At 40.0% G+C, this 26438-nt stretch overlaps 1 protein-coding gene across 1 annotated transcript in view; it reads left to right on the plus strand.

Annotated features, from left to right (window-relative positions):
- The window catches only part of LOC128563185 (DNA repair-scaffolding protein-like), a 398757-nt gene that overhangs the window by 262396 nt on the left and 109923 nt on the right, over positions 1 to 26438 (plus strand). The window contains 1 exon segment of the mRNA XM_053558362.1: positions 24353 to 24548. Within this exon segment, the coding sequence (XP_053414337.1) occupies positions 24353 to 24548 (196 nt within the window).

Below are 26438 nucleotides of genomic sequence, written 5' to 3' on the forward strand. Positions count from 1 at the left end.
GAGAGGGTGTGATTCCAAATATTGATCCATTTCCTTCACATTGTCAAATTTCTGGGCATAGAGTTTCTGGTAGTATTCAGAGATGATCTCTTGTATCTCTGTGGGATCAGTTGTTATTTCCCCTTTATCATTTCTGATTGAGGTTACTAGAGATTTTACTTTTCTATTTCTAGTTAGTCTGGCCAATGGTTTATCTATTTTATTTATTTTTTCAAAAAAACCAACTCCTTGTTTCATTAATTTTCTGAATGATTCTTTTGTTTTCAATTTCATTGATCTCTGATTTGATTTTGGAGATTTCTTTTCTTCTACTGAGTTTAGGCTTAGATTGTTCTTCTTTTTCCAATTCCATAAGATGGCTTGTCAGATTGTTGATGCGCTCTTTCTGTTTTTCGAATGTAGGCATCTAAAGCGATGAATTTTCCTCTCAAAATTGCTTTTACAGTATCCCAAAAGTTTGGGTAGCTTGTGTCTTCATTGTTGTTATGCTCAAGGAAGTTAATGATTTCCTGTTTTATTTCTTCCTTCACCCATCTGTTATTCAACAGAAGATTGTTTAGTTTCCATGCCTTTGGGTGGGGTCGAGCATTTTTGTTAGAGTTGAGTTCCACCTTTAGTGCCTTATGGTCTGAGAAGATACAAGGTAAAATTTCAATTCTTTTGATTCTGTTGATATTTGTTTTGTGTCCCAGGATATGATCAATTTTGGAGAATGTTCCATGGGGTGATGAGAAGAATGTATATTCTTTATCTTTGGGATGGAGTGTTCTATATGCCTCTATCAAGCACAGTTGTTCTAGGGTCTCATTTAAATCTCTTATATCTTTGTTTAATTTCTGTTTAGAGGATCTGTCCAGCTCTGTAAGAGGAGTGTTAATGTCCCCTGTTATGATGGTATTATCAGATATCATATTGCTCAGACTGAGTAAGGTCTGTTTCAAGAATCTGGGAGCATTTAAATTGGGTGCATAAATATTTAGAATTGAAACGTCTTCTTGTTGTATTTTTCCCTTGACCAATATAAAGTGACCATCTTTGTCTTTTTTGACTTTAGTTGCTTTAAATCCACATGTATCTGAAAATAAGATTGCAACTCCTCTTTTCTTCTGAATTCCATTTGCCTGAAAAATTGTCTTCCAACCCTTGACTCGGAGCTTTAATTTGTCTTTTGAAGCCAGGTGTGTTTCTTGCAGACAGCAAATGGATGGCTTATGTTTTTTAATCCAGTCAGCCAATCTATGTCTCTTCAGTGGGGAATTCAAGCCATTAACATTTATTGAGATAATTGATAAGTGCGGTAGTATTCTATTCATCTTATTTTGTGAGAGTCCATTGCTTAGTTTTATCTTTTGCATGAGTGTGGAGGTTAGGTTCTGTCCTTTAATTTCTGAGGTCTTACTTTTCTACTGATCCATTGTGGTGGTCAGTGTGCAGAACAGGTTGAAGTATTTCCTGTAGAGCTGGTCTTATTGTGGCAAATTTCCTCAATGTTTGTATATCCGTAAATGATTTGATTTCTCCGTCAATTTTGAAGCTTAGCTTAGCAGGGTACAGAATTCTGGGCTGGAAATTGTTCTGTTTAAGTAGATTAAAGGTAGATGACCATTGTCTTCTTGCTTAGAAAGTTTCATTAGAGAAGTCTGCGGTCACTCTGATGGATTTGCCCCTGTAGGTCAACTGGCGCTTACTCCTGGCAGCTTGCAGAATCTTTTCTTTTGTCTTGACTTAGGACACGTTCATCACAATGTGTCTTGGAGAAGCTCGGTTAGAGTTGAGGCGACCTGGGGTCCGATAGCCCTCTGAAAGCAGTGTGTCAGAATCTTTGGTGATAGTTGGGAAATTTTCTTTTATAATATTCTCTAGTATGGCTTCCATTCCTCTGGGGCATTCTTCTTCCCCTTCTGGGATTCCTAGAACTCGTATGTTGGAACGCTAAATAAAGTCCTATAATTCTGACAGTGAACGTTCTGCTTTCTCTCTCTTCTTTTTGGACTCTTTTACTATCTGAGTTATCTCAAGAACTTTGTCTTCTACCTCTGAAATTCTTTCTTCTGCATGGTCTAACCTGTTGCTGATACTTTCCATTGCATCTTTAAGTTCCCTAATTGACTGTTTCAGTTCCCTCAGCTCTGCTATTTCCTTTTTATATTCTTCATATCGTTCATCTCTGATTTGATTCTGTTTTTGGATTTCCTTTTGGTTATTTTCCACTTTATTAGCAGTTTCCTTCGTTGTTTCCATCATTTCTTTCATTGTTTTTAATATATGTATTCTAAATTCCCTTTCTGTCATTCCTAACATTTCTTCATAGGTGGAATCCTCTGCAGTAGCTACCTCATGGTCCCTTGGCGGGGTTGTTCTGGACTGGTTCTTTATGTTGCCTCAAGTTTTCTGCTGATTCTTCCTCATGAGTGATTTCTTTTATCTGTTTCCTTGCCCTAATTTTCCTTTCACTTCCTCTTGCTCTTTCAGTTCTTGTGCCTGTGGACTAAAGGTTCAATGAGTCCTTTTGGTACAGGACCAGAAGGATGAGAAGGTTGAAGAGCAAGAAAGGGGTGAAAGAAAGGAGGACCGAGTGATAAGAAAAATATATAGAGAGAGAAAGGGGGGTGGGTAAAAGGAATATTGACAAAAAGAAGAGAGGCACAGAAAGAGGGAGACAGAGCAATATAGGTGTACAGTAGGGTACTTTGACACAATGTTTTAAAAAACCCACCTTCCGGGGGTGCCCAGTTGGGTGGTTCCCTTGAGGTCAGCAGCTCTTTGCCAACCTGATCAGACACAGTACCCCACCTCCACCAAGTAAAAAGGAAAGACAAAAATGCTATAAATCAAACCAAAACAAGCAAACAGAAAACTTTACGGGATAAAATTGGGTGAAAAACCAAATAATAGCGGTAGAAACACTAGCAAAAATGAAGTTCTAGTTATTGAAAAAGGCAGCAATGGGAAATTATAATTAAACTAGAAAAATTGAGAAAGAAAAAAGATCTGTATGGAAAAGGTTGAAAATCAAAATAACATCAAAATAAACAAAACAACCAAACCAAAAAAAAAAAAAACACACAACCAAAAACAAAGCAGTATGTATATGTTGTTCAATATTGTCTGGGCAACATGTGGTCTTCTGGGGTATGAGATGTTAATCACAGTTCTGATACAACTGGAGGCTGCCAATTTCTCAAACCCCAGCAGGTAGACACTCTAAATCTCTCTTCAGCCCACTTAAAAGGCACTTTGAACTTCTAAACTTGCTGAGCAGAAGCTTTCCCAGGAAAGTGCTTGTTGCTGGAATCACTGCTGAAGTGGCTATCCACTTACCCAGTGTGCCAAACCCGGTCTCACTCTGCCCCTGAGGGTTAGGGCTGCAAGGCGGCTCAGACCCCACCCTTAGGCTACTCAGTTGCTAGGTTACCAGCTCCCACCCAGATTCTAGCTCTGCGACCCTGAGGGTGGAGCTTGCCGGGGCAGATCACTCACAATGGCTCCCTGTGGCCCACAGCCAAACACTATTAGCTCCATCTGGCTCAGCGGCTCAGACTGGGGCCCTAGACAACGGCCAAAGTTCTCCACACTCCCACTCAGGCTCTCCCCAAGGCAGTTCAACTGAGTGCCAAGTCCAAAGACACCAAAACAGTTCACAGGTAAGGCCTTTCCGGTTTGCAGTCTCGCTGCTACTGAACTTACAGTTGTGGGTGGGTTTAGACCGATTGAACACATGCGACCACTTGCCATAGTCCTCCTCTTGGGGTCCAGAAGTCTCTCGCTGACTCCCTGTATCCTCACAGGGCTGATGATAGGCAAATCCCACCAGCCAGAGATGCCTGGAGTCCTATCTCCCCAGACTCACAGTGCCCAGATGCAAGGAAGCTGTTACTCGGCCGCCATCTTGCTCTCAACCAATCTTGTAGCCTTCTATAAATGTATCTTTAATTTATTTCTTATACTGTTCACTTTTGTACAGAATTAAATCATGTGAAATATGGTCTGTTCCTCAATGTTATATTTATTTGGATAAAAGGAAATTAGAAAAAGTGTACTCTGGGGATTAAAAATAACTTAGACAATCGTGTATGTGTCTGACTTGAGTAGGAAGGTAGAAGAAACATATCTGAACCCAGAAGATAAATCTTATCAAGTAAGTTGAAAATAAAGGAAATATGAGGCTTAAACTTATTTCTGAAATCATCTTCATACTTCAGTTTAGAGACATTTCCTAAGACTTGTATTTTTAGAGTTTTCTTGGAGTAAATCTGATTTTTGATAGAGAGAAGGGGTGTTCCTTCACTCTTTAAAAAGACTGAGAAGGCAGACTGGATATTTTTCTATTTTAACAAATCCATTAGTTATTGTCAATTAGACTATTGATGTTGTCTTGTCTGTAATTTAGATTTCATCATAGTACACTGATGCAGGTGTCCAAAGCAGGGAATAGAGATGGTATCAAAGCCTGTGAAGTCAGCTCTGGAAATCACTAGGGCGTAGTATCCCCTTCACAGCCAGTCAGTCAAAAAGTATTTACTAACTAACTAGAATGTGTTTCATTGTCTATCCTGAGAATCAAAGTTCTCAGATAGCCCCATAGACCTTTCTGCAGTGATGAAAATATTCTATTTATGTGCTATCCCATTTGGTATTCACTGGCCACAATTCAAGGACTGTGTTTTAAATTTTATTTCACTTTATTTCATTTAAATTTGATTGGCCACATGGCTAATGGCTACCGTACTGGACAACACAGCATAGAAGATGCTCTCAGGATTCTGCCACCACAGGAACCCTGTGTGATCAAATGTAAGTCCCACCACCGTAGCTCTTGTCAAAGTGCCTGGCAGTTGACAGCCACAGCAGGTGGACAACATGGTTCTCGCTGGCTTTCCCATCCCAGGCCAAACTTCCTGCCTTCCTGTGAGCCCCATTTAGTCCCACAGCCAGCCACCTTCTGTCCCTTTGTTTTACTTCCCTTTCTTTTTTATTTTTTTTTTCTGAGACAGCATCTCACTTAGTCTGGGTAGAGTACTGTGGCATCACAGCTCACAGCAACCTCAAACTCTTGGGCTAAAGTCATCCTCTTTCCTCAACCTTCCTAGTAGATGGGACTATAGGCATCTGCCACAATGCCCAACTATTTTTAGAGATGGGGTCTTGCTCTTGCTCAGGCTGGTCTTAAACCGGTTAGTTCAAGCAGTCTACCCACCTCAACCTCCCAGAGTGCTGAGATAACACATGTGAGCCACCGTGCCTGGAGTTCACTTCCCTTTCTTTTTTTTTTTGGTAGAGACAGAGTCTCACTTTTGGCCCTTGGTAGAGTGCCGTGGCCTCACACAGCTCACAGCAACCTCCAACTCCTGGGCTTAAGCGATTCTCTTGCCTCAGCCTCCCGAGTAGCTGGGACTACAGGCGCCCGCCACAACGCCCAGCTATTTCACTTCCCTTTCTTAAGCGTTGCTTCCTCCATGGTTAATGGCAAGATCTTTTTTGCGAGTGTCCAAGTGGTGAGCCCCCTCCTCCCTCCAGGGTAGTGTCAAATTAGTTTTTATTTAACCCCTTTCGAAGGTTGGGAAAGTCATATTTACCCTGTGGGATGGTTGTGAAAAGGACTAAAGAGGGTAGTCAAGTGCTCAGCCTAGGAGAGTCAACCAAGGAGCACAGGGAGCAAAGAAGGCTGGATGCAGACCAGCCTGTGCACAAACAAGAGAAGAGCTCATGACTGTAATTCTTTTCAATATTTAGGAGGTGAAAGATAATGGGTCTTGAGGAAATAACACTAAATAACTTCAGTTTTTGCTAAACAATAGCTAATAACTAACTTTAAAGGACTAAAATTAGAGCTCATAATGACAGCAGAAGTCCTAACATCCTTACCCTTGCATGCAGGAAGATCAGACAACCAACAAGGGGCAAAGCCAGGATTTAAGTCCTGACTTCTTATGTCCAGGCCTATGTCCTTCTCTTCTGACTCTCCCATCACTGTGTGCTGTGCATTAGATTCTTATATGCCCACATGCTTCCTGCTCAGAGCTTTGATTCCTCCAAACCCTTCTGTGAATTCATGCCATTTCTCAGATGCCTACTTTAAAGCCTAAGGTTCTCAGTTGTATAAGGTCTGGTGTATCTGTTTAAAAGATACTGTCATGTCTTTTAGAATGTATTTCCTACAAATAGGAATGTGTATTCATTCATTAATTTAGCACACATCCCTTGCACATATCAGGTACTAAAAAAATAAATAAAAATAAACAGCTGCTATAATCTACAAGTTTAGGATTTAGTTATAGCATAGAGACAAGACACTTGAGCATGTCAAAGGGAAACACACTATCAGAGCACAGAGAAAAGAGTGACTTTTCCTGGGGAAGCCAGACAAAGGGATGACATTCATTCCAAAACATTTTCCAGGTGTTGATGAAGCACCCAGCCAAGGCCCCATGTCTCACAGAAGCAACATTCTGGAAGAGAATAGCATAGAGAAGTCCCTCTCCAGATGCCAGTGTGGACGCCCATATTCCTGCTGTTGCAGCACCCAGAATGCTTTTCTGTTGCCTTGTGTGTAAAATCCTCTCAACTAGCCCCCACCCAAAGATTCTAACTTATTTTCAGTAAGTCTAGAGAAAAACCCAGACATCTTCATTTTCAAAGTGATTTTAACTCATAGGGAAAATTGAAAAGTAGTGTTAGCTATTAGTAAGTTTATAAAACCAGGATTAGATCTCAGAGCTCATTTGATAACACAGTAAAGTGGGCTCATGTTTTTGAGCAAAGGACTGTGCTCCTCAAAATTAACCAACCAGTTAAACAAATACACGCCTATAGCATAGCTGCCACAGTGCAGTTGCCACAACATGTCCCTTACACCCACACTTACGAGGTGCCACAGTGTGGTGACCTTGCCAGGTGGGCAAATGTGTGCACTCTCCACAGCATCCCCTTTGCACCCACATATACGGGGTGCCACAGTGTGGTGACCTTGCCAGGTGGGCAGATGTATACAGTCTCCACAAAGTCCCCCTTGTACCCTCACGTATGGGGTGCCACAGTGTGTGAACTTGCCAGGTGGGCAGATGTGTCCCCCTTGAACCCACCACAGTGTGGTGACCTTGCCAGATGGGCAGATATGTGCAGTCTCCACAGCATCCCCCTTGCATCCACACATACAGAGTGCCATAGTGTGGTGACCTTGCCAGGTGGGCAGATGTGTGCACTCTCTACAAAGTCTCCCTTGTACCCTCACATACGGGGTGCCATAGTGTGGTGACCTTGCCAGGTGGGCAGATGGGTGCACTCTCCACAACTTCCCCCTTGCACCCACGCATACGGGGTGCCACAGTGTGGTGACCTTGCCAGGTGGGCAGATGCGTGCACTCTCCATAATGTCCCCCTTGCACCCTCACGTATGGTCTGCCACAGTGTGGTGACTTTGCCAGGTGGGCAGATAATATGCATTCTCCAGCTTCATTGCTGGGCCAGTATGCTCTAGAGTTGAGACTGAATCGTTAATTAAATTGCTTGAAATTGACATCCAAACATGTCTTCCATGTAAAGCAAAATAAAATCTAGATTATGTTCTTCCAACTACAATTCTTAGTTTAACCTTCTTTAGCTAGCTAGCTATTAAACAAGGGAAGGAAAAACAGGAGGGGAAGAAAAGAAAAGAAAATTTCTTTCTCTCTTTTTCTTTTTTTTTGCTTTTACAAACAAGGTCTTGCTCTGTACCCAAGCTGGAGTGGTGCCCATATAGCTCACTGCAGCCTCAAGCTACACATTCTCCTTACATAGTAAACAAACAAAGCAACTGAATTTATGTTTTGGAATACTGTTTGTTTTTAAAAGTGGTTATGATGATTTACATATTGTACTATCTACATATTCAGTGCAGAATGTATTCTTGATTTAATTAGTTGCTAAGCACAAGAAAAATTTGAGAGAGCTTAACTAGAAGGAAAATAAAAGTAAACATCTCTCACAAAACCGAAACTTCCTGAAATCAGTCTCAGTCACTGGGTATTTTACACATAGGCAGTGTTTACAGTGATAGAAAACACAAAGATATTTCGCATTGTTTTCCTTCTCTGGTCTCAGTGCCTTTTTTAAAAAGTCCATTCAATTTTTTCTGTTCACTTGATTTTTATACGTCTAACATTCTCAGGTGAGAGGTGGAGATGGCTCTTAATGCAAAGCGTTGTTTGTTTGGACAGCCATTTCTGAGCTGTAATCAGGAAACATTTTGTCAAAATAGCTCTAGCATTTAAACTCCACTGAATACTATCACTTCTAGCGTTTTCTGTGTATTTCATTTGTGTGTGTGTGTAACTCTTACACCTTGTAGCCAGTCCTGTCACCATACCTGCTGACTTCTCAAGGATGTTCTGAGAATTTACTGGACAAGTAAATGCCTATCCTTAAAATTCCTTATGAGAAAGGATCAGTGGGGGTCTAGCATCAGGATAATGTGTGTGGGGGTTGTTGGTTGTACACATGATTTATCAGGTGAGGTTTAATACCTTAGGTTTATTTTTAGTATCAGTTCAATCCTCAGAGAAGCTAGTTAAACATGCTTTTCTGAAGATGTTTAGTGTCAATCCATACTTGCTCTGTCAGTTTGCTTTCTGATAGTTACATAATATTTCTGGCAATGAGATCCGTAGAGAGATGGCAAAGGCCACATCCCTTAGTGTTAGTTTGCAGATGAAAGATTATGCTATCTAGAAAAATAACACTGGCACTATGGCTATGAATATTTAAAAGCTCCAGCTTCCTCTGCATGCTAATAAAGGAAACTGACCATGTGAACTTCCCGGTGTTCCTTGCCTCGTGCCCTCACACACTCTGCCCCATGACAGCCTTTGGCTACCTCTCCTGGGAAGCCTCCCAGAGAAGCCCCCCTTGGGACACCATATCTCAGTCATAGCCTTTTCCTTTGCAGTGAAACTGTCTATACAACAGCCTTGTTCTCTGTGACTGGATTGCCACTCCACTAGCAACAGGCCCACATTTCACAGGTGGTCATTAAAAGGACAGTGAAATGAACCAAACAGAACTAGATCCTCCCCATATCCAGTGGCCTTGCAAATCTATTTTTACATAGGTGTGCTATTTATTGTGTGAATTAATTTGCCAGATCATATGGTTATAAGAAGTTACATCTGTGACTAAAATCTCAGACTTCTCACATTATTGTGAATCGTACTTTAAACTTCATTCAGATTCCCTAATTCAGAAATTATGATCCTCTGAATCTAGTTAGGCTAATACTTAACTTGTATAGTTGTCTTTGGGAGACAGGAGGAATTTGTGAGTGTATGGGAAGACTGAGCAAAATTTCAAAGATATGTTTACCATATATTAAAGAATCAAGGATTTTTAAAACCCAGTCATTTTTGTACAGAAACAATATGCTAATCAAAAATTAGTTGTATGCATTTAAGAAAGTTTGCTGTATTTTCTCTATCACAAGGACCATAATTTGTTTCTCTATGTGATGTAAAAGAATGAACTAAATTTCCTTACAAATTACCTCTGTTCAGGGGGCCTCAAACTTTTTAAACAGGGGGCAGTTCACTGTCCCTCAGACTTTTGGAGGGCCAGACTATAGTTTAAAAAAAAAATTGAACAAATTCCTATGCACACTGCACATATCTTATTTTGAAGTAAAAAAACAAAACGGGAACAAATACAATCGCACCTCCGCACGTGGCCCAATTCAATTTGTTTAAATTGAATCAGGAAGAAGGGCCTTACATAACACTTTGAACTGGACAGAACACAGTTCTAATACTGATACATCTGTCTGTAAACTGTCAGGTTCTAAATACTTGCATGTATTTTACCTTGTGCTTTCTTCTACTTAGGTGTTAAAATAGTATTATCACATTTTTAAAAATTAACTTGAAAGAATTAAAAAGCTAGAAGTTTATGACATCTCTTATCCATTTGACTGTGTGCAGAGATCTACAGTTATACCCAGATGGTGCCAGACACAAGCCCATCTCCTTACCTGCTTGTTTCCTTGTAGCCTTTTCTGTGTAGCGCTCTCATCCTATCTCTTTCTTCATGCTTCTCTCTCCCTCTCATTCTTTCTCTGTCTCCATTTCTCACAACTTTTTTTTTAACTTCTGGGTTACCAGGCTATCTATAGACTACAGGCTTAAAATAATTGCTATGGTAAATTTGTATGGAATAAATTTCATGGGAATATACTATTAATAGATACTAAAAAATTACCTGGATTAGAATAAACTATAATCTACAATCTAGTAGAAAACATGAATGTAGCTCTTGAAAAAGATTCATGTAGGATTATAAGCTTTACATGTAATTAATCAAATGTTCTGTGTGTTAGGCAAGTTGAGCCCAGAATATATTACATGAAGTTATAAATAATCCTTTTATCTTTGTACAGGGACATTTTAATACCAGAAAACTTTGTACAAAGCCCACATTTATGTCTGTAAAAGAAGAGTGAAACTGATGCTTGGACAGAAATTAGATACTGACCATTGCTAACTGGTGGTTTTCCTTAATATAGGAAGGTCTTAAAAGACTAGAATCCTCATGAGTTTAAAATTCACCAATGAGGTGATTTAAGGGAACATTGTTTTAGATTGATTAATATTAATAGAATTTCCATTATATTTTTCACTAAATTATTTATTTATTTTGAAATAATTATAGATTTTGTAGTTGTATGAAGTAATACAGACAGATCAATTGAACCCTTTTTACCCAGTTTTCTCCAGTGGCAGCATCTTACAAAATTATAGTATAATATCACAACCAGCATATCAACACTGATAAAATTAGGATACAAATGGTGGCGCCTGTGGCTCAAGGAGTAGGGTGCCGGTCCCATATGCCGGAGGTGGCGGGTTCAAACCCAGCCCCGGCCAAAAAACAAAAAAAAAAAAAAAAATTAGGGGCGGCGCCCGTGGCTCAGTCGGTGGGGCGCCGGCCCCATGTCCCGAGGGTGACGGGTTCAAACCCGGCCCCGGCCAAACTGCAACAAAAAAATAGCCGGGCGTTGTGGCGGGCGCCTGTAGTCCCAGCTACTTGGGAGGCTGAGGCAAGAGAATCGCTTAAGCCCAGGTTGCTGTGAGCTGTGTGAGGCCACGGCACTCTACCGAGGGCCATAAAGTGAGACTCTGTCTCTACAAAAAAAAAAAAAAAAATTAGGATACAAAATAATTCTCAGGGGTGCAGTGGCTCACATCTGTAATCCTAGCACTCTGGGAGACCAAGACATCCAAGACCAGCCTGAGCAAGAGTGGCACCCTTTGTCTACTAAAACTAGAAAATTTAGCTAGGCACAGTGACCCACACCTGTAGTCCCAGCTACTTGGGAGGCTAAGGCAGAAGGATCACTTGAGCCCAGGAGTTGGAGGCTGCTGTGAGCTATGATGCCACTGCACTTTAGCCCTGGCAGTAGAGCAAGACTCAGTCTCAACAAAAACAAAAACAAGGATGGCAAAGCCCTTCCTTCACCGCAGTGATCCTTCATGTTGACCTTTTGTAGCTATGTCGACTTACCGCCCTACTTATCCCCAACCTCCACCCAATATCCAAAACTCTGGCAACCACTGTTGGTCCAATTCTGTTACTTATAATGAAATACCTGAAACTGGACAATTTATAGGAAAAGGAATTCTTTCTTACAGTTATAGGATCTAAAAAGTCCAAGGTCAAAGGACCACATCTGGTGAGAGTCTTCTTGCTGGCAGGGGACTCTGTGAAGTCCCAGGGTGGCACAGGCATCAATCACATGGCAAGGGGGCTGAGCAGGTCTCTCTTCCTTTTTTTTTTTTTTTTCATAACCAAATTGATCAGTTTTATTTTTTTAATTTTATTAAATCAAAACTGTATATATGTATGGGGTACAATGTGATATACAATGTGGAATGCTTAAATCAAACTGATTAACATAACCATCACCTCATTCATTTAGTTTTCCTAGTAAGACATTTATAGTTTACTCTTAATTGTTTAGAAATGTACCCTTGCATTGTGCACATTAGGTCAGATCCCACCAAATCCACTCACCTTCCCTTCTTTCTCCTCTGCCCTCCTTCTTGCTGGACTATATTTGTGTTTTATCATTCATATGAATGTGATTATATATTGGTTTCATAACAGTATCGAGTACATTGGATACTTTTTTCTCCATTCTTGAGATACTTTACTAAGCCTTAATCATCAGAGAAATGCAAATCAAAACCACTTTGAGATATCACCTAACTCTAGTAAGATTAGCCCACATCTCAAAATCCTAAAACTGCAGATGCTAGTGTGGATGTGGAGAAAAGGGAACACTTGTACACTGCTGGTAGGACTGTAACTAGTACAGTCTTTTGGGAAAGAAGTATGTAGAATTTTCGAGGAACTGAAAGTTGATCTACCTTTTGATCCTGCAATTACATTAGTAGGTATCTACCCAGATGAATAAAAATCATTTTACAACAAAGACATTTGCACCAGCATGTTTATTGCACCCCAATTCATAATTGCCAAGTCATGGAAGCAGCTCAAATGCCCATCAACCCATAAATGAGTTAACAAACAGTGGTGTATGTATACCATGGAATACTAGGTTGCCATAAAAAAGGAGACTTTACATCTTTTATGTTCCAACTCCAACTGGATGGAGTTGGAACATATTCTCTTCCTTTTTTTATAAAGGTAATAGTCCCCCTCCCATGATGACCCATTAATCCAGTAATCCATGAATAGATTGATTAATCCATTCCTGAGGGCAAAGCCCTTATCCTAGCACCTCTTTCAGTCCCTACCTCTCAACACTGCTGCCACATTAAAGATTAAGCTTCAACATAAGTTGTGGAGGAGACAAATATTCAAACCATGGCAACCACTGATACATTCTCCATTTCTTTAGGGATTGACTTTTTTCATTCAGTAGAATTCCCTGGAGAGTCATCCAAGTCATTGAGTATATCAGTAGTTTGTCCTTTTTTATTGCTGAATAGTATTTCATGGTATAGATTTAATAGGTTTTTTTAAGCCATTCATCTATTGATAGATATTTAGGTTGTTTCCAGTTTGGAACTATTGTGAATAAAGCTGCTGTTAAAAATCTGTATGTGGATTTTTGTATGGACGTAAGTTTTCACTGCTTTGGAATAAATACCCAAGAATATAAATGCTAGATTATGTGGTAGTTACACAGTTAGTTTTTTAAAAACATTTCTCCAGAGTTAAACAATTTTACATTTCTGCCTGCAGTGTTTGAGCAACCCAGTTTCTACACATCCTCACCAGCATTTCTCATTGTCATTACGTTTGTTTTAGCCATTTGATGGTGTACCTGGTGATTTTAATGGGCATGTTCTTAATGGCTAATGATTTTGAGTATCTTTCATTGTGCTAATTTCATATGTGTGTCTCTTCAGGAAAATGTTCATGCCTATTGGCCATGTTCTAATTGAATTGTTCATCTTTTTGCTGTGAGGTTTTCAGAGTTCTTTATATGTTCTAAAATATATTAATCCTCCCTAGGATATGTGACTTGAAAATATTTTCCCTGTGTTTCTAGCTTGTCTTTTCATTTTCTCTCTCTCTTTTTTTTTAATTGTTGGGGATTCATTGAGGGTGCAAGAAACCAGGTTGCACTGATTGTATTTGTTAGGTAAAGTCCCTCTTACAATTGTGTCTTGCCCCAAAAAGGTGTGTCACACACCAAGACCGCACCCCCTCCTTCCTTCCCCTCTCTGTTCTTCCTTTCCCCACCCCTCCCTCCTTCTTTCTCTCTCTGCTCTCCCCTTCCCCCACCATGTCCTTAATTTTCATTAATTGTCCTCATATCAAAATGAGTACATAAGATTCATGCTTCTCTATTCTTGTGATGCTTTACTAAAAATAATGTCTTCCACTTCCATCCAGGTTAATACAAAGGCTGTAAAGTCTCCATTTTTTTTAATGCCTGAATAGTATTCCATGGTTTACATACACTACAGCTTGTTAATCCATTCCTGGGTTGGTGGGCATTTAGGCTGTTTCCACATTTTGGCGACTGTAAATTGAGCTGCAATAAACAGTCTAGTGCAAGTGTCCTTATGATAAAAGGATTTTTTTCTTTCTGGGTAGATGCCCAGTAATGGGATTGCAGGATCAAATGGGAGGTCTAGCTTGAGTTCTTTTTTTTTTTTGTAGAGACAGAGTCTCACTGTACCGCCCTCGGGTACAGTGTCGTGGCGTCACATGGCTCACGGCAACCTCTAATTCTTGGGCTTACACGATTCTCTTGCCTCAGCCTCCCGAGCAGCTGGGACTACAGGTGCCCGCCACAACACCCGGCTATTTTTCTGTTGCAGTTTGGCCGAGGCTGGGTCCGAACCCGCCACCCTCGACATATGGGGCTGGCGCCCTACTCACTGAGCCACAGGCGCCACCTAGCTTGAGTTCTTTAATGGTTCTCCATACTTCCTTCCAAAAAGGTTGTATTAGTTTGCAGTCCCACCAGCAGTGTAAAAGTGTTCTCTTCTCTCCACATCCACGCCAGCATCTGCAGTTTTGAGATTTTGTGATGTAAGCCATTCTCGCTGGGGTTAGATGGTATTTCAGTGTGGTTTTGATTTGATTTGATTTCTCTAATAATTAGGGATGATGAGCATTTTTTTATATGTTTGTTAGCCATTCATCTGTCTTCTTTAGAGAAGGTTCTGTTCCCGTCTCTTGCTCATTGATGTATGGGATTGTGGCTTTTTTCATGTGGATTAATTTGAGTTCAGATCCTAGTTATCAAGCTTTTGTCTGATTCAAAATATGCAAATATCCTTTCCCATTGTGTAAGTTGTCTATTTGCTTTGGTTGTTGTCTCCTTAGCTGTACAGAAGCTTTTCAGTTTAATTAAGTCCCATTTGTTTATTGTTGTTGTTGTTGCAATTGCCACGGCATTCTTCTTTATGAAGTCTTTCCCCAGGCCAATATATTCTAGTGTTTTTCCTATGCTTTCTTTGAGGATTTTTATTGTTGCATGCCTTAAATGTAAGTCCTTTATCCATCTCCAATCAATTTTTGTGAGTGGAGAAAGGTGTGGGTCCAGTTTCAATCTTTTACATGTGGATATCCAATTCTCCCAGCACCATTTATTGAATAGGGAATCTTTCCCCCAGTGTATGTTCTTATTTGGTTTATCGAAGATTAAGTGGTTGTAAGATGTTATATTCATTTCCTGGTTTTCTGTTCAATTCCAAATGTCTATATCTCTATTTTTGTGCCAGTATCATGTTGTCTTGACCACTATGGCTTTGTAGTACAGCCTAAAATCTGGTATGCTGATGCCCCCGGCTTTGTTTTTATTACTAAGAACTGCCTTAACTATACAGGGTTTTTTCTGGTTCCATACAAAATGCAGAATCATTTTTTCCAAGTCTTGAAAGTACAATGTTGGTATTTTAATAGGGATGGCATTGAATTGGTAGATTGCTTTTGGAAGTATAGACATTTTAACAATGTTGATTCTTCTCAGCCATGAGAATGGTATGTTCTTCCATTTGTTAATATCCTCTGCTATTTCCTTTCTTAGGGTTTCATAGTTTTCTTTATAGAGGTCCTTCACCTCTTTAGTTAGGTATTATTCCTAGGTATTTCATTTTCTTTAGGGCTATGGTGAAGGGAGTTTTGTCCTTAATTAGCCTCTCATCTTGGCTGTTACTACATATACAAAGGCTACTGCCTTGTGGACGTTGATTTTATATCCTGAGACATTACTGTATTTTTTTGATGACTTCCAGGTCTTGTGGTTGAGTCTTTGGGGTTCTCTAAGTATAAGATCATATCATCAGCAAAGAGGGAGAGTGTGACTTCCTCTGCTCCCATTTGGATGCCCTTTATTTCCTTGTCTTGCCTAATTGTATTGGCTAGAACTTCCAGCACTATGTTGAATAGTAATGGTGACAGAGGACAACCTTGTCTGGTTCCAGTTCTCAGAGGAAAAGCTTTCAGTTTTACTCCATTCAGTAAAATATTAGCTGTGGGTTTGTCATGGATAGCTTCAATCAGTTTAAGAAATATACTCTTAAGTGTGTTAATTATAAAGGGATGCTGGATTTTATCGAATGCTTTTTCTGCATCTATTGAGAGGATCGTATTGTCTTTGTTTTTGCTTCTATTAATATGGTGGATAACGTTTATGGACTTGACTATGTTAAACCAGCTTTGCATCCCTGGGATGAAACCTACTTAATCATGATGTCTGACTTTTTCATGCTAAGCTGTAATCTGTCGGCTAGGATTTTGTTGAGAATTTTTACATCTATATTCATTAGTGAAATTGGTCTGAAATTCTCCTTTTTAGCTGGGTCTTTTCCTGGTTTTAGTATCAGAGGGGTTTGCTTCATAGAACATGTTGAGGAAGATTCCTTCCTCCTCAATTTTTTGGAATAATTTCTTCAGTACGAGAATAAACTCTTCTTTGAAGGTTTGATAGAATTCTGATGTGAAGCCATCTGGACCAGGGCATTTTTTTTGTTGTTGGAAGATTTGTTATTGTTTCTTTGATCTCAGTGCTTGAAATTGGTATGTTCAGGGACTCTGTTTCCTCCTGGCTAAGTCTAGGGAGAGGGTGTGATTCCAAACACTGATCCATGTCCTTCACATTGTCAAATTTCTGGGCATAGAGTTTCTGGTAGTATTCAGAGATTATCTCTTGTATCTCTGTGGCATCAATTGTTATTACCCCCTTTATCATTTCTGATTGAGGTTACTAAAGATTTTACTTTTCTTTTTCTAGTTAGTCTGGCCAAAAGTTTATGTTTTATTTATTTCCTCAGACAACCAACTCCTTGTTTATTAATTTTCTGAATGATTGTCTTGTTTTCAATTTCATTGATCTCTGATTTGATTTTGGATATTTCTTTTCTTCTACTGAGTTTAGGCTTCGATTGTTCTTCTTTTTCCAATTCCATAAGATGGCTTGTGAGATTGTTGATGCGCTCTCTTTCTGTTTTTCGAATGTAGGCATCTAAAGCGATGAATTTTCCTCTCAAAATTGCTTTTGCAGTATCCCACAGGTTTTGGTAGCTTGTGTCTTCATTGTTGTTATGCTCAAGGAAGTTAATGATTTCCTGTTTTATTTCTTCCTGCACCCATCTTGTTATTCAACAGAAGATTGTTTAATTTCCATGCCTTTGTGTGGGGTCAAGCGTTTTTGTTAAAGTTGAGTTCCATCTTTAGTGCCTTATGGTCTGAGAAGGTACAAGATAAAATTTCAATTCTTTTGATTCTGTTGATATTTGTTTTGTGTCCCAGGATATGATCAATTTTGGAGAATGTTCCATGTGGTGATGAGAAGAATGTATATTCTTTATCTTTGGGATGGAGTGTTCTATATGCCTCTATCAAGCACAGTTGCTCTAGGGTCTCATTTAAGTCCCTTATTTCTTTGTTTAATTTCTGTGTAGAGTATCTGTCTAGCTCTGTAAAAGGAGTGTTAAAGTCCCTTGATATTATGGTGTTATAGGATATCATATTGCTCAGACTGAATAAGGTTTGTTTCAAGAATCTGTGAGCATTTAAGTTGGGTGCATAAATATTTAGAATTGAAATGTCTTGTTGTATTTTTCCCTTGACCAATATAAAGTGGCCATCTTTGTCCTTTTTTACTTTAGTTGCTTTAAATCCACATGAAAATAAGATTGCAACCCCTCTTTTCTTCTGTATTCCGTTTGCCTGAAAAATTGTCTTCCAACCCTTACTTCAGAGTTTTAATTTGCCTTTGAAGCTAGGTGTGTTTCCTGCAAACAGCAAATGGATGACTTGTGTTTTTTAAACCAATCAGCCAATCCATGCCTCTTCAGTGGGGAATTCAAGCCATTAACGTTTATTAAGATAATTGATAGGTGCGGTGGTATTCTATTCATCTTATTTTGTGAAGTCCATTGCTTAGTTTTATCTTTTGCATCAGTGTGGAAGTTAGGTTCTGTTCTTTAATTTCTGAGTTCTTACTTTACTGTTGATCCTTTGTGAGGGTCAGTATGTAGAACAGGTTGAAGTCCTACAGAGCTGGTCTTGTGTTATGGCAAATTTCCTCAATGTTTGCATATCAGTAAAAGATTTGATTTCTCTGTCAATTTTAAAGCTTAGCTTAGCAGGATATAGAATTCTGGGCTGGAAATTGTTCTGTTTAAGTAGATTAAAGGTAGATGACCATTGTCTTCTTGCTTGAAAAGTTTCATTAGAGAAGTCTGCAGTCACCCTGATGGATTTGCCCATGTAGGTCAACTGGCCCTTACGCCTGCCAGCTTGAAGAATCTTTTCTTTTGTCCTGACTTTGGACAGATTCATCACAATGTGTCTTGGAGAAGGTCTGATAAAGTTGAGGCAACTTGGGGTCCAATATCCCTCTGAAAGGAGTGTGTCATAATCTTTGGTGATATTTGGGAAATTTTCATTCATAATATTCTCTAGTATGGCTTCCATTCCCCTGGGATATTCTTCTTCTCCTTCTGGGATACTTATAACTTGTATGTTTGAAAGCTTCATAAAGTCCCATAATTCTGTCAGTGAATGCTCTGCTTTCTCTCTCCTCTTTTCTGCCTCTTTAACTATCTGAGTTATCTCAAGAGCTTTGTCCTCTACCTCTGAGATTTCTTCTTCTGCATGGTCTAATCTGTTGTTGATACTTTCTATTGCATCTTTAAGTTCCCTAATTGACTGTTTCAGTTTCTTCAGCTCTGCCATATCCTTTCTATATTCTTCATATTGTTCATCTTTTATTTGATTCTGATTTTGGATTTCCTTTTGGTTATTTTCCACTTTATCAGCAGTTTCCTTCATTGTTTCTATCATTTCCTTCATTGTTTTCATCATATTTGTATTCTAAATTCCCTTTCTGGCATTTCTAACATTTCTTTATAGGTGGAATCCTCTGTAGTAGCTACCTCACGGTCCCTTGGCGGGGTTGCTCTGGACTGGTTTTTCATGTTGCCAGGATTTTTCTGCTGATTCTTCCTCATGATTGTTTTCGTTTACCTGTTTCCTTGCCCTAATTTTCCTTTCACTTCCTCTTGCCCTTTAAGTTACTGTGCCTCTGGCCTAGGGTTTCAATGAGTCCTTTTGGTACAGGACCAGAGGATGAGAAGATTGAAGAGCAAGAAGGGAAAAAAGAAAATAAAATAAAAAAGATAAAGGAGAGGGATTGAGTAAAAGAGAATATTGACAAAAAGAAGAGAGGTACAGAAAGAGGGAGACAGGAACAATATGTGTACAGTTGGGTACTTTGACCCAACCTTAAAAACACCCAACTTCTGGGGATGCTGGGTGGTTCCCTTGAGGTCAGCAGCTCTTTGCCAGGCTGTTCAGACACAGTACCCCACCTCCACCAAGTAGAGAGGAAAGACAACAATGCTATAAATCAAACCGAAACAAGCAAACAGAAAACTTTACAGGATAAAATTGGGGTGGAAACCAAATAATAGGGGTAGAAACACTAGCAAAAGTGAAGTTCTCATGGTTAAAGAAGGCAACAATGGAAAATCATATTTTAACTAGAATAATGAATAAAGAAAAGAAAGGGGGAACAAAGTAAAAATCTAGATGGAAAATGTTGAAATTAAAAAAAAAACAAAACAGTACGTATATCTTGCTGAATATTGTCTGGGCAACAGGCGATCTTCTGGGGTATGAGATGTTAATCACAATGCTGATACAGCTGTATAAGCTGGAAACTGGAGCAGGAAAGCACTTGTCACTGGGATCACTCCTGAAGTGGCTGTCCACTTACCCAGTGTGCCAAAACTGGTCTCACGCTATGCCCCTGAGGGCCAAGGCTGTGAGGCGGCTCACTCCCCGCCTTTAGGCTGCTCAGTCACTGATTACTCACCCAAGGTCTCCTGACCAATCCTCACTCTGCAACCCTGAGGGCGGAGCTTGCCAGAGCAGTTCTCCCACAATGACTCTGGTGGCCCACAGCTGAACACTATTAGCTCCGTCAGGCTCAGCAGTGCAGTCTGGGGCCCAAGGCCACACTTAAAGTTCTCCACACTCTCGCCCAAGTTCTCCTAAGGTAGTTCAACTGAGTGCCAAGTCCAAAAAAAACAAAACAGCTCACAGGGAAGGCCTTTCCAGTTTGCACTATCACTTTTGCTGTACTTACAGCTGCTAGAGAGATTATACCAAACGAACACTCACAACCACTTGCCAGTTCTCCACTGCTTTTGTCCTCTTCCCGGGGTCCAAAAGTCTCTCACTGACTCCCTGTGTCCACAAAGGGATGTTTCTGGGCAGATATCACCAGCCAGAGATGCCTGGAGTCTTTTCTCCCTAGTCTCACCATGCCCAGTTTTGCAAGGAAGCTGTTACTCGGCCACCACCTTGCCCCTCCCCTGTCTTTTCATTCTTTTAACAGGGTTTTTTCTCAGGTCAACAATTTTTATTTTGATGAAGTCTAGTTTATTAATATTTTTTAATAGGTCAGGTCTTTTTATCTCAAATGTTAAGTACTTTTGCCTACTTCTAGATACCAAAGATTTTTTTCCTATATATTTTTTGAACAGTTTCATAGTCTATATTTATGTTCATGATCCATTTTGAGTTAAATGTTGTAGAAGCTCTCAGAATTAGCTTACATTGTTCTGCCTGCAAGTGTCCAAAGTCTGTCTTTCTTTGGCACTTTGTTGAGAATCAGTTGTGGCCAGGCACAGTGGCAGGCTCCTGTGATCCCAGCTACTTGGGAGGATAAGGCAGAAGGATCTCTTGAGCCCAGGAGTTCAAGACCAGCCTGGGCAACATACTAGGATCCTGTCTCTAAAACATACAAACAAAAGTCATACTGTAGAGATCAATTTGAAAAATAGTTTTTATGTATTTGTGGTATCTATTTCTGGGTTCTTTATTATGTTTCATTGGTCTGTGTGTCTCTCCTTCCACTAATACCACACGATAGTGATGCTTACAGCTATATAATGAGTTTTGAAATTGCATAAAGTGATTTATTCCACTTTACTCTTTTTCACAAATATTTGAGCTAGTGTAATTCCTTTGCTTTTCTGTATAAATTTCAGAATTGGCTGTGTATCACTGAAAAAAATATTATTGAGATTTTGGTGGACGTTGCTGTAAGCGTTTCTATCTGTTTGGGAAGTATTCATATTTATAATGTATTGAGTCTTATAGTTCATAAATATGGTATATCTCATCAATGTTAAGATCTTTGTTCTATTTCATTAGTGTTTTAGAACATGTTTAGGGTTTCATACATGTTTTGTTACTTTACACTGAAGGTTTTTTTTTTTTTTAATTTTTGTTTTTACTTAAATAACATTATATTTTTAACTTTGGTGTTCATGTGTCCATTGATAATATGCAGAAATACGTTTGATTGTTTTACATGTTGATTTTTACCACCTTGCTGAACTCAGAGTTCCAGGAGTTATTTTGTAGATTCCTTAAGATTTTCTACATAAGCAATTATGTTATCTGCAGTAAGCATTTTCATTGTTTCCTTTCTGATCCGTGTGCCATCTCTTTCCTCTTCCTCCTCCTTTCTCATCCGTGTGCCTTCTCTTTCCTTCTCTTCCTTTCTGATCCATGTGCCTTCTCTTTCCTCCTCTTCCTTTCTGATCCGTGTTCCTTCTCTTTCCTCCTCCTCCTCCTTTTTGATCCGTGTGCCTTCTCTTTCCTCCTCTTCCTTTCTGATCCGTATGCCTTCTCTTTCCTCCTCTTCCTTTCTGATCCGTGTGCCATCTCTTTCCTCCTCCTCCTCCTTTCTGATCCGTGTGCCTTCTCTTTCCTCCTCTTCCTTTCTGATCCGTGTGCCTTCTCTTTCCTCCTCCTCCTCCTTTTTGATCCGTGTGCCTTCTCTTTCCTCCCCTTCCTTTCTGATCCGTGTGCCTTCTCTTTCCTCCTCTTCCTTTCTGATCTGTGTGCCTTCTCTTTCCTCCTCCTCCTCCTCCTTTCTGATCCGTGTGCCTTCTCTTTCCTCCTCTTCCTTTCTGATCCGTGTGCCTTCTCTTTCCTCCTCCTCCTCCTTTTTGATCTGTGTGCCTTCTCTTTCCTCCTCTTCCTTTCTGATCCATCTGCCTTCTCTTTCCTCCTCCTCCTCCTTTCTGATCCATGTGCCTTCTCTTTCCTCCTCCTCCTTTCTGATCCGTGTGCCTTCCCTTTCCTCCTCTTCCTTTCTGATCCGTTTGCCTTCTCTTTCCTCCTCCTCCTTTCTGATCCATGTGCCTTCTCTTTCCTCCTCCTCCTCCTTTCTGATCCGTGTGCCTTCTCTTTCCTCCTCCTCCTTTCTGATCCGTGTGCCTTCTCTTTCCTCCTCCTCCTTTCTGATCCGTGTGCCTTCTCTTTCCTCCTCCTCCTTTCTGATCCGTGTGCCTTCTCTTTCCTCCTCCTCCTTTCTGATCCATGTGCCTTCTCTTTCCTCCTCCTCCTCCTTTCTGATCCGTGTGCCTTCTCTTTCCTCCTCCTCCTTTCTGATCCATGTGCCTTCTCTTTCCTCCTCCTCCTCCTTTCTGATCCGTGTGCCTTCTCTTTCCTCCTCCTCCTTTTTGATCCATGTGCCTTCTCTTTCCTCCTCTTCCTTTCTGATCCATGTGCCTTCTCTTTCCTCCTCCTCCTTTCTGATCCATGTGCCGTCTCTTTCCTCCTCCTCCTCCTTTCTGATCCGTGTGCCTTCTCTTTCCTCCTCCTCCTTTCTGATCCGTGTGCCTTCTCTTTCCTCCTCCTCCTTTCTGATCCATGTGCCTTCTCTTTCCTCCTCCTCCTCCTTTCTGATCCATGTGCCTTCTCTTTCCTCCTCCTCCTCCTTTCTGATCCGTGTGCCTTCTCTTTCCTCCTCCTCCTTTTTGATCCGTGTGCCTTCTCTTTCCTCCTCTTCCTTTCTGATCCATGTGCCTTCTCTTTCCTCCTCCTCCTTTCTGATCCGTGTGCCTTCTCTTTCCTCCTCTTCCTTTCTGATCCGTGTGCCTTCTCTTTTCTCCTCCTCCTTTCTGATCTGTGTGCCTTCTTTTTCTTCCTCTTCCTTTCTGATCCATGTGCCTTCTCTTTCCTCCTCTTGCGCCATTGCACTAGCTAGGACTTCCAGTGCTATGTTGGATAAAAGTGCTGAGAGAACACTTCTATGCCTTGTTTTACATGTTAATTGGGAAGCATTTCTTCTTTCACCATTGATTACGACATAGAATTTTAGTAGAAACTCTTTATTAAGTTGGGGAATTCCTCTATTCTAGTTTTCTGAGTTTTTTTTTTTTTTACATTACGAGTGGATGTCTAATTTTGCCAGATTTCTGCATTGATTAATGTAATCATCTGATTTTTCTTGTTTAGCCTTTAACCTGATGAAGGTGATTTGCAAATATTGCACAAGACTTGCATTCCTGGAATTAACCCCACTTGGTCATACTATATAATTTCTTTTATATATTGCTATTTATTAACATTTATTAACATTCTATTCTATTTATTAACATTTTGTTAAGGATTTTTGTGTCTATATTCTTGAGGTAAATTGGTCTGTAGTTTTGTTTGTTTGTTTGTTTTTTGTACTTTTTCTGACTTTAAGATCAGAGTAATAATGGCTTTATGAAACGAATTGGAAAGTGTTTTCTCCTCTTCTGTTTTCTAGAGGAGAATGTGTAAAATTAATGCTAATTCTACTTTTCACATTTGGTACTACAACTCCAAAGCTGGGGTATAAGAGGCTAAAAGAAAACCCAGGAACTTAATCACTGTGTCATTCCTCAGGTCCTGAAGCTTTAGCCAGTCAGTGTCCTCCTTTCCACTTTTCAGTGTCTTCTTATGTTTATTTTACAGAAAATGGCAAGCACTTGAGTCGTACTTACCAGAAGAATAGGGAATGTATGTCAGCTCCATCCTCCCAAATCAGAAATCTTAAATTTTTCTTACTGTTGAGCAGCAGTCTCTGCTTTGAGGAATGGGCAATAAAGCATTTTCTCATTTCAGAGAACTGAGCAAACCCGTAGAATTTTGTTTGCTCTATTCTCTGACTCCTTTTCTACATGATACTGAGACATTTCAGCAACTGTAGTAAGTTTGATAGCAAAGATAGATGTTCCTGTGGCATTTAATGGAGTGCTTTTTAAGAGATTAGAGCTGTTGAACATCTGAAGTTGTGTTTGTAAATATCTATGTCCTTGTCTGGACACTTCTTTGTGCCCAGGTAGTCTTTGTTCATTCTCTGTATTTCTCCCTGAGGGTACGGTAAAGTCAGAATCACTGAGCATTACCAGAATGTGAAGGCTTCTGTGCTGAAACAGCTCCAGCTGTTCTAGCCAGCAAGCCATTGCTCTTTTCTTTTTTATTAAGTCATATATACGTCTTGATTTAGCAAGGATATGGGGGGAATCCAACATTGCAGATAAACTGTCGAATTTCTTTCCTGTTCCAGGCAAAAGCTTATTATCCCAGATGGAAGTTGCCCTATTATTCTGAATACTTACTTTTGTCAGAAGATTGTTGCCAAAGGAGATTCAGAAACAACTCATGAAGTATACTGTCAGGATGCACCTCCTCCAAGAAGAAGCATCTCGTTGGCCCAGATGTTTAGAATTCAGAATCTAACAAATAAGTCACCTGATAGCCAGGTAAACTCCCAATGACTTGGAGATTTTGTTCTTATAATAATATTGGTGACTGGATTTGAAAGTGCTTCGCTGTAAGTGAAAATATTCACCTTTTGTCCCCCACCAAATAAACATCAAATATGTATGGTATAGCATCTTATTATTATTATTATTGTACCTGAATATATTGCAGATCAGTCTGGCATTTAATTGTGGTCTTTTTACAGTATTTCATCTGTCCAGTTATATATTTGAAATTTTTATTCTAATTTATTAAAAACACTTAACAATGAGATACATTCTGAGAAATGCGTCCTTAGATGATTCTGTTGTGCCAGCACCACAGAGTGCACTTACATAAACCAAGATGGCAAAAGCTACTACACCCAGGCTGCCTGGTATAGCCCATTGCTTCCAGGCTACAAACCAGTACATCATGTTACTGTACTGATACAGTAGTCAACTATAACATAAAAGCAAGTACTTGTATATCTAAACATAGACAAGGTACTGTAAAAATATGATACAAAAGATAAAAAATAGTACACTTTATGGGCACTTAGCATGAATGGAGCTTGTAGAACTGAAAGTTGCTCATTAAGTCAGCAGTCAGTGGATGTGAAGACCTAGGACGCTACTGTAGATGATGTTTTTGTTTTTGTATTGAGACAGAGTCTCACTCTGTTACCCTGCATAGGGTACTGTGGCCTCATGGCTCACAGCTAAACTCTTGGGGCTAAAGTGTTCTTCTTGTCTCAGCATCCCAAATAGCTAGCACTACAGGTGCCAGCCACAATGCTAGGTAGTTTTTCTATTTTTAGTAGAGACCGGGTCTCACTCTGACTCAGGCTGGTCTCGAACTCCTGAGCACAGGTGACCTACCCACCTCGGCTACCCAGAGTGCTAGGATTACAGATGTGAGCCACTGTCCCCGGCTACTGTCAACTTTGTACGTACTGGACACTTAAGCTGCACTACATTTATAAAACAGTATTTTTCTTTAATAATAAATTAACCGGGCGGCGCCCGTGGCTCAGTTGGTAAGGCGCCGGCCCCATATGCCCAGGGTGGCGGGTTCAAACCCAGCCCCGGCCAAACTGCAACAAAAAAATAGCCGGGCATTGTGGCGGGCGCCTGTAGTCCCAGCTGCTCGGGAGGCTGAGGCAAGAGAATCGCGTAAGCCTAAGAGTTAGAGGTTGCTGTGAGCCATGTGACGCCACGGCACTCTACCTGAGGGCGGTACAGTGAGACTCTGTCTCTACAAAAAAAAAAATAATAATAATAATAAATTAACCTTAGCTTACTGCAGCTTTTTTACTTGTAAACTTTTTTTTGACTTTTTATAACACTTAGCCTAAAACACATTGTATAGCTGTACAAAAATATTTATTTATATCCTTATTCTATAAACTCTTTTCTATTTTTGATTTTTTTAACTCTTTAGACTTTTTTGTTAAAAACTAAGACACAATGCACACTTTAGCCCAGGCTTACACAGAGCCAGAGTCATCAATGTTTACTGTCTTTACCTTCACAATTTGTCCATCCCCCCAGAAGGTCTTCCAGAGCACTAACAGGCATGGAGCTGTCACCTCCTAACCTAACAAGGTCTTCTTCTGGATACCTCCTTAATTAAGGACCTGCCCAAGGCTGTTTTGTGCTTAACATTTTTTTAAGAAGTAGAATGAGTACAATCTAAAATAAGAATAAGAAGTGTAGTATAATAAATACATGCACTTGTAGCATAGTTGTGCATTATCATTATCCAGAACTGTGTACCATCTGTAATTGTGTGCTCTGACTTCCACATGCCTGGTAGTGCAGTACATCTGTTTATGCCAGCATCACCACAGACACACGAGTGTATCTCTAGGCCACAGGAATTGTGCAGCTCCATTATAATGTTTATAG

The sequence above is a fragment of the Nycticebus coucang genome, chromosome 13 (genome assembly GCF_027406575.1).
Source record: "Nycticebus coucang isolate mNycCou1 chromosome 13, mNycCou1.pri, whole genome shotgun sequence".
NCBI classification, from domain to species: domain Eukaryota; kingdom Metazoa; phylum Chordata; class Mammalia; order Primates; family Lorisidae; genus Nycticebus; species Nycticebus coucang.